Source organism: Sipha flava, unplaced genomic scaffold (assembly GCF_003268045.1).
Source record: "Sipha flava isolate LNK unplaced genomic scaffold, YSA_version1 385_pilon_pilon, whole genome shotgun sequence".
Lineage (NCBI taxonomy): Eukaryota > Metazoa > Arthropoda > Insecta > Hemiptera > Aphididae > Sipha > Sipha flava.
Genome location: NW_020273096.1, coordinates 151,391 through 163,547, shown reverse-complemented (window position 1 = coordinate 163,547; position 12,157 = coordinate 151,391). Strand labels below are relative to the sequence as shown.

Here is a 12,157-nt window from a genome sequence, read left to right as displayed (position 1 = left end):
AATACACTGATAGTAACAATTGATAGTTGTCGTGTTATCATTATGGTAAATAGTGCTGACACTATATTTATTGTTATCAACGGAAAAATAATACGTGCTTAATGATTAGCACAATAATTTGATGTTTTGGACCTGCCTACATGGTGAATTTGTGTTCGCCATATCAGTGACGTGCCCTACATTAATAATAATCTTAGCGGCTTCGAATATGTTGAATTTTTAATTCTTATTCTGGATTGTCCAGCGGATGTTAGATTTGAACTATCGAAGTCGTCGCCGTCTCGATTGCTGGTTTTTTTTTTTTGTTAACTTTAAATTTAAGTGCAATATTTTTCATCATGAATGATCGTCTCGAATATTCTAATATTTATTTTGTGTTTCTTAGTACTTTTACTTGTGAGATAAATTAGAAACTAGACAACCAGTACATCAAAAAGTTTTACCATTATGGAGGATCAAAACTCTAATGCTGACGATGACAATGGCGAAGAGTTAACAACAAAGCAGATGAAAATTAAAGCTGAAGTTAGTTTTCATATTTATGCTATTCATACACAGAGTATTAATATTCACTGGTATGGGTTAAAATCCTAATTTAATGTTTCTTTTTTAATTTTTTATAACTACCTATCTTTATGTCATACCTAGCACAATTATTTATTTCAGTGTTGGTTGGCATTGTTTATGATGATAAATGACTTATTTTTATTATGTTATCATTGAAAAATATTAACTTGATATTACATTTGGCTTATCTAGTTACCTGATTGTTAAAATATTATTTTATTTTATGTTAGTGTATTGTCAAAAAATATTAATGTACATATGTTTTATTAATGTCTTTTTCTTCCGCCTTTCTCCCAACTATTTGAGATCGGCCACCTTTATCCTAAACCTCCACTCATCTCGATTTTCTACATTTCCTATGCACTCATATAATTTTCAATTGTATCCAACTATCTCTTTTTTGGTTTTCCTATTCCTCTTTTCTCTTCGATGTTCATTTTCATAACCAATTTTACTAATTTTGTTTCCTCACCTCATCATGTTACCAAACCATCTTGGTCTATTTTCTCTCATCTTGTCCACAATTAACACTATACCAATACTACCTCTCACATATAAGTTTTTTATTCTACTTATTTCTTCTCTTGTTTCACTCATCTATCTTAGCATTCTTTTTCCGCAACGTTCATACTCTGTTCTGTTCTCCTATTAATCGCCTAACACTAAGAACTATACAGGGGCGTATTTACAAACAATTTTTTGGAGAGGTTTCATCATCCTTTTTTTTTTATAAATCAGTATAAAATTGTCAAAATTAAATTTTTATCTTTTTTATTATTTTTTATTGAAAAATGTAATTTCATTGATTATAAACTATATGATAAACTCTAGCTTTCTTCTTTTATTTGCCAATTTGTCAATAATTCCATCAGTAGTAATATTTAAATCTGAATGAATAGATAACATGGCAAGACCATTAAGTCTTTTTTGAAACAAAATGCAATCTTCATCCAACATCTCCACAATTAGTAGACAGCAATTTTCTGCAAACTACAGGCTACAACAATAGGCAATAGCCTGTGAAGTGTAATAATGTTTTTTAACTTGCACAGTCAAAAATACCTACATTATTGTACCCAGATCTCATTAGTTTTTATAAACTTAATAAAATTTATAAATTTAAAAAAAAAATTTTTTTTGAATTTTCAAAATTAACAAACTTCAAATTGATCAAAATTTAAAAATTTTTGGTCTTGAAATTCTCTGGGGGGGGAGGTAGAAACCTCTAACACCCCCCTTTAAATATTTTACTGAAACCATATAACATAGTTGGTCTCACTATATGTATTATTAATGTATAATCATTATTTTAGGAAATTGGTAAACGTTTTGAAAAATACCAAGGTAGATACCAAACATCTTCTAGTCGATGTAACACACCTTTACCTTTTACTTCAACAGATAGTGTAGAGTCAATTCATAGTAATATTACTTCAGACTCAAGTGAAAAAGTTTTATTATTCCGCCAATTTTTAGAAAATGACAGGTATGATATCAATTAATTACCTAATTGATTTATTTTTATCATAAACTAATATTTATTATATTTTGAGTTCAAATATATGCAGTGACATGATTATATGATTTAAGATTCTTTGAAAAATCATTGAAATATTTATTATACCCTAAGGTGTATTTATTATAAACATTTAAAATAATTGCTTTTATATAAATCTGCTGAATAAGTATATTAATTTATTTAAAAATAGTTAATAATTAAATAATAGTTTTTATTTAAAATTAATATAATCTTAAGTACTTATATAATAAATTAAATGTTTTATTTATTGTATTAATATCTAAGTAATAAAAAAATGACAGTAATTTTAAGTTTTTAAAATTTCATATGGAACATGTGTATTAACAAACATAATAGGTATATATAATAAATTATAATACAATATAAATATTTTAAGAAATTGTTTCGTTGTTATTAAGATCATATTTATATATTAATACTATTTAATTTTAAAATTAGGACAAAAATGCTAATGAAATTATAAAAAAAAAAATTTCAAGAATTAATTTTGCTTATATTTACATTCAAAACTAAAATATGGATAAACATTTTTTATGTTAATTCTTAAGTTGAAATAATTAATTATTTTTTAATCAATAGTTAAAGTAAAATGTATAAATTTGTTTGCTGTAAATATTTATTATAATTGGTGTATTTAGTCCCTTAATATTTACATTTACTATTCATTTATTTAAATTTTATTTTTACTTAAATATCAGTATATTAATTGGAAATTTACATTTTTGCATGTGTAGATTAATGATGGGCAAATTTGGATTTAGAAAATCTGGATTTCATGGATTATCTGAACTATCCGGATTATTCGATTCAATTTTACTGTTCAATTACTCATTTTTATATTTACATATACTTAATTATATTGTATTGTAGTATAAATTCAATTTATCTCAGAAAATCTTATTTAATAACCATTTAAAGGTTATGCAGTTAAGATAAGTTATTGGGTATTCAGTCTTGATATCACTGTAAGTCATACAGGTATAAAGGAAACTCAAAAAATTATTAAATTGTAATTTTGGCAATTAATTATACGTTATAAAAACTGTTAAAATCATGATAAATATATTGAAATTCATAGAATATAATATAATATAATATAATATAATATAATATAAAATATAAAATAATTTATTTTACTAAATATTAAAAATAATTATAAGTTATATAAAAAGCAAATTCATAAATCCGGATAATTCAGATATTCGGATTCCATGCCCACCCCTAGTGTAGTTAATGTTTTGGTTAAAAGAAAATATACTTTTAATAATTGTGTATTGATTATTAGATTATGTTATAATAAATCATAAATGTACTTATTAACCATATATATTTATATATTTATCAAATAATTGTATTTATAAATGTGATAAAAAATTTGATTAATGTATGTAATTGAATAAGTACTAATAATTTGTAAATTTAATTGTTTTGAAATTTTAATTGTAATTTTTTTTTTTTTTTTTTACAGAAAGTTAGTTGAGAACAGTAAAATAGATGAGCAAAGTTATAGTAATAATGATCAAGCCCAAGATAGTATGTTATTGGATGCACAAAATGAGAATAAAAAAATTAATACGAAATTCTATGTAAGAGTTATTTTATGGTTAATATAAAAGTTATTTATAATTATTTTTAATTTGAAATCAATGTAAAATATAAATTCTGGTACCTATGAATCTAAAATTACAATTAATAGTAATTTAATTTTATTTTTCATATTATTTAATTATAATAATTCTTACTTTCTTATACATTTTTTATGATTTAACCATTATATTTTATTCCTTATTATTAGTTTTATAATTAATCAGTTATAATATATTTTTTAAGTTTGCAATTTTTTTATTAGTTTTGGATATAGATTTATTGATTCATAAGTAAACCGAAAAGTTGGTTCCCAGCTATCGAATGTGATTTATTTGTTAATTTGATTAATTTATTATTAATAGTAATTAATTATATTATTATAAGTGCTATTAATAGTATTAATAGCACTTTATTAATTGTTGAGATTTATTATTAATAGATTTAAGTACTTAATGTATGCATGTGTAAATATGATTTAATTAATGTAGCATAATAATTAATTTTTTATTGTGATATATGAATAACTAATTAATTTATATTATAGGAAAATATCATAGAAACACAACTTCAAGAAAAAAATATAAATTTACTAAAGAATCAAATTATTGAGTTGAATGAAAAACTTGAAAATTATCATGTAAGCTATTTAATGTTGAAATATTTTTAGTTAATATTAATCATGTGCATACTTTTTATTGTAAAATAGAACATTATAAATGAAAAAGACATTTTATTAAAATCAAAAATTGATAAAATCGAGGTATTAAACAAAGTAATCATGCAAAAGAATAAATTGCATTTGGAAACTACGGAATCATTAAACAAAAGAAATTTGGAAGTTATTAATGAAGAACGTTTAAGGTGCAATCAAAAGATTAATCAAATTGCAGAAGAATCCGCAGATTTAAAAAAGGAGTTAGTAAAATATGAAAATTCTATTTTAAAATTCAATAAATCATTAATGTATATACATATTTAATAACTTTATTTTAGTTTGGAAAGCGTCCATAGACTATGTGATAAATTGAAAAGGACTAATATTAAATTTGAAAAGGAAAATAATGAATTACGGAAAAAAGAAAATAGTTTAAAATTAGAAATTGAAAAATTAAATATGAACCATGAAAATGAAGTGAGTTTTTTATATTTAATGTATTATTAATACACCAAATTATATAGTTGAAATTTAAAAATAAAAGATCATAGTTTTTTTTTATAAATTTATTTTAGGATATTTCAAATTAATTCATTATCAGATTTATTATTGATAAAATATATAATATTATATACATTTTACAAGTACCAGTATATTTTTGTGATAATAAGTTGTTAGTATACATCAAATGTTTAAAATATACATTTTATTCTTTTTACTGTATTCCTCGTTAGAGTGTTAGTAATTTTATCCTTTGAGTATGCTTATTAACAAAAAAAACTTTTACTATAGTTTTTTTTAATAAAAATTGTGAAAAACTTGTGATATTTTAAAATTATTTATGTTAAAAACTAATAAATGTATGATGATTTTAAATTAAAAACAATTATGATTATTAAGTTCAGTTTTGTTGTATATTATATCGATGGTATTTTGTTGAAATGACGTATACCACATAATTGAAATTGTTCAGGAGAAACAAAATAGTGTTTTTAAAAATGATACCGCTAAGGTCGGTTGATCTTGGATATACTTTTATATAGTAGGCATGTTGATAATTTGATAACAATTATCATTCAAATGCTTAGTTTATTCGATAAAACCACTAGCAATTCCTGTAGTATACGCCCTTTTAAAATTCTCCGTTAAAATATATATATATATATATATTCTTTAGGGCGTTTGGATAACTTATATCCGCTATATAGAGAATAATTCTTAATATTTTTAACTGCCTCAATATTACTAATTATGCGCCTATTGTTCTGAAAATTTTGTTCCAAAAACTCATTATTTTGATTTTTTGTGGTATATGCCCTTTCAACAAAATGCCTTCGATATATATAAGTGTTGTGGCTCAGTACAAAATAATTTATTTTAAATTTTATTATATTTTTACAATTAAGAATTTTTTAATATTTGTGTATGATAAGGAAATATATAGTACATTACAGGTGTGGCCTAGATCTCTAAAGTTTAAAAAAAGAAACATAAAATATTGATTTTTTTTTTTTTTTCAGAAAAAGCTGCTTCTAGAAAATAGTCAAAAACAAATTGTTGATGGTAATTTTTTTTATTATTGCATTACATTTTAACCATTATTAATTTCTATATTTTTAAGTTTTAGATATGAAAAAAGAATTTCAGAATTTACAAGAAAAAAACAATGCCTTATTAAAACATATTGAGTTAATGGAGAGCCAGCCTATAAATACTCAAGAAAAAGATAATTTACTAACTCAACTCAATGGTATAATTAAATATATTTTTGAAATTTAAAAATCAGTTAAAGATAATTTTTATAAATTTAGTAATTATTAAAATAGTTATTGAAACAGTAAATTATAAATTATGATTAAATATATTTTAATTGTTTTACACTAAAACTAATATAAAACTTTCTTGAATTGCTAAAATATACTGCTACACTTATTTATATCATTAATCTTATCTATTCCAGTATAAAATTATAATTATTTAGAATATTCATAATTTAATATTACATTTTTTTTTTCAATTGAAAAAAAGTACAGCATTTTATTTATATGATGATATCAAGTTTGAGTATCAAAATTAATATTTATTAAAAATAATTTTAGTAATATGTATTTATGAACAAAACATTAGTAAATAAGTATAACAAAACTCTTGATGTTATGTAATAAATATGAATTATTTAACTATAGATACTTATTTTTTTTACAGAAAAAGAATCTGAAATTCAGCAATTAAAAATTGAAAATGAAAAATTAAATGAAGATCTTAAAAAACAAGTAATAGAAGTTCAACAAACAGCCAATCGATGGACTCAGCTAAAAGATGCATATCTTAATGATAAAGGTCGTATGAATCTTTTAGAAAATGTGATTGAAGAATTAAAAATTAACAACAATGAATTAAATAATACCAATATAAAATTAACTGAAAGAATAGAAGAACTAATGGAAAGTATAACAATCTCAACTTCCGAAATTAACATGCATAAAGAACGTAACACGGATTTAATGTCTGTTATAGAAAATATGCGTGAAACGTTTGAAAAAGCTATGAAAGAGTCATCAATAGAGTATGAACAAGAAAAAAAACAGTTGATTCAACAACATGAACATGATAAAAATGCACTTACAATTTGTAATAATAAATTTAATGAAAGTACTTCAAAACTGAATGATGTCACTAACCAATTAGATATTGTTATGAAAGAAAATGATTCTTATAAATGTGAAATTTTAGAGCTTAATAATTGTCTTAATAAAAATGAATCGAAAATATTGGAATTAAATAATATGATTAGTGAATTGCACATGCAAACTATTCAAATGAATAATGAGTTGGCTTTTCTCAAAAAAGAAAACCACACTCTTTCTGATAAATTAAATGGATCTGTTTTTGAAAATGAAGAAAATAAATTATTATCAGATCGATTTCATAAACAGAAACAATTATTGAAGTTAAAAGTTAAGGCATTAAAAGAAACTGAAAACAATTGTTTACTTTTACAGCAACAAGTTGAATCTTTAACAAAAGAAATACAAATTTCAAATCAAAAATCAGAACACCTTGTTCATAATAACAAACAAATTAATAGTGTTGTACAATATTGCGATTTAGAGCTTCAAAAATGTTATGAATTATTAAACAAAATGATAACAAAATCGAATTTACAAAATCGAAGTATAAACACACTCCGTAGTGTGTTAATTAGTATGGGATCATTGTTTTCTTTTGATGATAGTAATATTAAATTTGGTGCTGATTTGCTTAACACTGTTGATTCAATTTGTAATACTGTTTATGATGATAATGAATTACACATTTGTGTTAAGAAAATTATTTTGGGCTCCATAAATGTCCTAGAATACATAATAAATTTAAATAATATACATCGTTATTCTAAAGCTCAACTGATAGCTCGTACTGAAGTTGAAAAATTAATATCTGAAGCTGTTGAAAAAGTTAAGTTGTCCACACAGAATGAGTATCATGAGAAAAATAATGAACTCCTAAATTTAATTGAATGCTTAAAAAATGATAATGATACATTAAAATTAAAGATTCCTTCTAGTATTTCTTTAGAAAATAAAAAAGTTATAACTGATTTAAACGGTCCTACTTTAGATAATTTACTTTCTTTAAAAAACTCTAATATAATTAATATTAAAGATGAAAATGATAAAATAAAACGATGTTTAAGAAGTATTTCAACAAAATTAGGTTTGATTAGTATTGATGAGACAAATGGTGTGTTGTTACAGAACTCCTTAAATGAACTAGAATTATTCATTAAAAAAATAAAAAATGAAAACGATGTGTTAAAAAATCAGCATATTGAAATTCAGAAATCGATTTCAATGACAACTGTAGAAAAACCCACTGAAAAATTCAAATTAAATGTTCAAAATGCAATTACTCAAACCGAACATTTTGAAAATAATATTGATGGAGAAAAATTGTCTTTATCTACAGAAGATTTATGTAATAAAGAAATACAATTTATAGAAAAGTCTAATCCTACAAAAGATTCTGTCGTAAATGGCAATTCAAAAATGTTACTTGTACGTTATAAAAATTTAAAATCTCGATTCAAAGAAGTTCGTGCTAAGACTGATGAATTGGATAAAAAAATTGTGAGTTTAACAAATGATTTAGAGTTCGCAAATTCAAGATATAAGCAACTGAATGATAAATTTATTGATGCTAATGAAATTCATGAAACTGATATAGCCAATTGTCAGTCAGAAATTGAAAATCTCATTAGTGAAAAACTTGAAACTTACCGTCAGTTAACCGAAATAAAAGAAAAACATGAAATATTACAAAACGACTATGATCAGCTTAAAAGTAATTTGGATAATGAAACAACTCCTAATTTAAGTAAACAAAATACAGTTTTAAAAGGAAAATTGAATGAAACTCAACATTTAATTGATTTAGCTCATTCAAAAATTATTTGTGAATGGCCATCAAATGATGCAAATTTTGATTGGGTTGTTGTACAATCTAAAAAATTGAATAAAATAGTTAAGGCTAATTGTGTTCCAGTTATAAATAGTGAAAATGATTCGGAAGATTTTTTAGAAGAATCAAAAATTATGCGGTTACAAACATGTATACAAGTTATCCATGAATTAGTAACTTTTCTTTTAACAAATAAGTATTTTAATGAATTAACATCCACTAATTTACTTTTTATAAAATTTGTAAATCTAATATCTGAATTACAATCATTGACTGAGACATTGTTAGAATACATGTCTATTAAAAATAATGAAATGTATTTAGTTGATGAACGTCATATTGAGTTGTCTCACAATGTTGATAATCATGATATTAATATTGACTCATCAAATATGCTGGCAAGTTCTGAAAAGTCATCTATTAATAAACCTTCGGTTTTAATTCAAGAAACTATACCAGAAAGAGAAGATAACGAACAGTTCCAGAGGGCCATTGCTGAGCGAGATAGATTAATTCAGTTTCTTTCTGAAAAAATATCGAAATTGGATAATTTAAATCGTAATGTAGAAGATATTAGATTAGTCCAAAAAAAACTTGATAAAGCGTTGACAGCTGTCCACGAAAGAGATGTTCGGTGTGATGAATTGACATTAGAACTAACCAGGGTATGAATAAATTAAAGATATAGTTTTCTATTATTTTAAAATGAATATCTAATTACTTATTAGATTAAAATGTCATTATGTTTAGATTCTGAACGATGTAAGACTTAATAATCATAAATTTATATTTTTTTCTCAACACTTTTGGGTAGTGAATTATTAATAATAATAATATGTAGTTAATAAGTTAAGAAATTTACAGATAGTAAATTTTTTAATATTTTTTCCTCAAAATTATTTAAAAAATTTCAATGTATAAAATGTCAGTTTACTTATTTTGTCGAAAAATAAATAAATAATTTTGAGGAAAAAATATCATAATTTGCTATTTTTTCAGTTTTTTCCAAGGATTAAGAAAACTAATAAAATATTAAAAAATTAACTATCTGTGAATTTCTTATTTTTTATTATTATTGTTTTCAAAAAACAATTGATTTATCCTTTAAATTTGTATCTTATTCACTTTTTATTTTATAGCTATTAGAAGAACGAGATATGTTACAATTGAAGCTATCGAATTCCATCAGACAAATTCAATTTCTATCTGACAGTAAGTCGCAAATAGGTTCATCAGATTCATTAAAAGAAAATTATGGTTCAAAAGCCATAGATGACAAGTAATGCTCTTAATTATTAATTGTGATAATACTTTTTTCAAAATGTTAACCATTATAAAATTATATTTTATTAATTTATTAAATTTTTATTTTCAATTATTATTAAAATTAAATAATTTATATTAATGTATTTTCAGGTTGGAAGAATTACACAGTTTAGAATATAGAAAAGATGCTGATTTATTTACTGACCAAGAACAGCGACATAAGTCACAAATGCAACTCCATCAAAGTGATCAAGATGGTTCTAAGACACATAAAACAAAATCATCTAATATAACTGGTAAAAATAAAACTTTGACGGTAAAATTATTTAAATGTAGACCTTTTTACTACTTATTTACCTCTTCATCGAAATAACTGGTATTAATGAGTAAATTCTTTGATTTATTAGCAATATAATTATACTGCTTATTTTTACATTATCAAATATTCAGCTTACTTGATATTTAGTTTATTTAATTAAATGTTTGTTAACATATGCAGTTTATACTTGTTGATTTTTGGTTGATTAGAAATGTATTAATATTAGTATTTTGTGTTATAAGTAATGATAACTTGTCCAAATAAAAAGTTATCGCTGCTTATTCAATGTTGGTATACTGCATGGTAACATTATTTAAAAATTATGAATGCCCTTTAAAGAACTTGCTGTGAATTTAATTTGATATTAGATTGTAATAATCTCATAAGAAGAAAAAACATAAATAAGAATGATAATAAATGCAGTGTATTAATTTTTAATAGAAGTTCATCATTATTGCTGGTTTATAAATAATGAACTATTTCTAAAGATGAAGTTTCTCTTTTATTTACACTGTTATGATATTATAATTTGGTAAAATATAATACTCTAATAAAATATAAAATAAGTATATTCTTCCCTTAAATTCGAATTAAAAATATAATATATACATTATTTTATATAATTTACAAGTAATTCATATTAATTTATTATTTTTTGTCTTCATATATATGTTTTTAATATTTTAAAATTATTAACATATAGTTAATTTAACAAAAAATATTCATAAATTTGGTTTATTCATGTTTTTTGAATAAATTAATTTATTTACAAGTTACAAACTATGTTTTATTATATTTTACTTTCATATACTGAAACATGTTTTTATGATAATATTTATATACTTATAAAAATCAAATATCGAACCAGAGTTTACTATTTTTAAGCATCTTAAGTTCAGATGAACAGAATATTGTACCAACATTATACCACTTCACAATACTAAAAATCTATTAATTTATTTTTCACACCGAATTTCTAAGAAAAAAATTTACTTTTTTGAGAAGTATGAAATTAAAATAAAATTTAAAATATGTAAAAATACAAAATGTCTTACTAAAATAAAGTATAATTATGGTTTTAAATGAGATATATATATATTATATTTTCTAAAACCTAAATTCAACAAGACAATAAATAAGATACTCATTAACTGAGTAATATGAAGCATCTAATATTTGTTGATTTTTGTTTTTTATTATTGTTAATATTCTATCTAATTGAAAGTTTTATTTTAAATGCTATTTTTCAGAAGAAACAAGTACCTCATTATCTTGGATTAAAGATATATTATGGTGAAGGGATTAAAATATTGTCAATTATAATTAGTTATCTTAATTAATATGTATTTAGCAATAAGATTATCAACTGTTATTTTGTTTTTAATTGAAAATAAACATTTATTACTCTTATTTCTAACTGAATTTTTTTCCATTAAAATAAAAACCTTTTTAGAAAGTGTATTTTGTTTTTTTATTTTTATTTTCCATGGTAAAAAAAAACCGTATCAGTATATTTTAAATTTAGATTAATTCACGCCTTTTTATTCAATTTGTATTTAAATGAAATCCTCATCAATAATATTTTTTGTATTGTAAGTTTGTAATTTAAATATCATTTAGGTTAAGATGAAATCTACTCGTATATAAGTATAATATTGATAAATATAATAATTGTAGACATTTTTAGTCGGATGATTATGTTATGATAATTTTCTTTAAATATTTTTGTATTTGCAATTATTCACGGACAGCATTATACTTTTTA

The 12,157-nt window shown here is 22.3% G+C and overlaps 1 protein-coding gene across 1 annotated transcript; it reads left to right on the top strand.

Annotated features, from left to right (window-relative positions):
* Positions 1-94: 94 nt before the first annotated feature.
* Positions 95-11,754, top strand: LOC112688263 (interaptin-like). The gene is made up of 12 exons (XM_025561367.1): positions 95-525; positions 1,881-2,053; positions 3,576-3,693; positions 4,239-4,331; positions 4,401-4,609; positions 4,688-4,826; positions 5,870-5,912; positions 5,977-6,099; positions 6,555-9,472; positions 9,947-10,086; positions 10,224-10,369; positions 11,643-11,754. The coding sequence occupies exons 1-12, from the start codon at positions 448-450 to the stop codon at positions 11,687-11,689; spliced, it is 4,227 nt and encodes a 1,408-aa protein (XP_025417152.1). The 5' UTR covers positions 95-447; the 3' UTR covers positions 11,690-11,754.
* Positions 11,755-12,157: the final 403 nt, after the last annotated feature.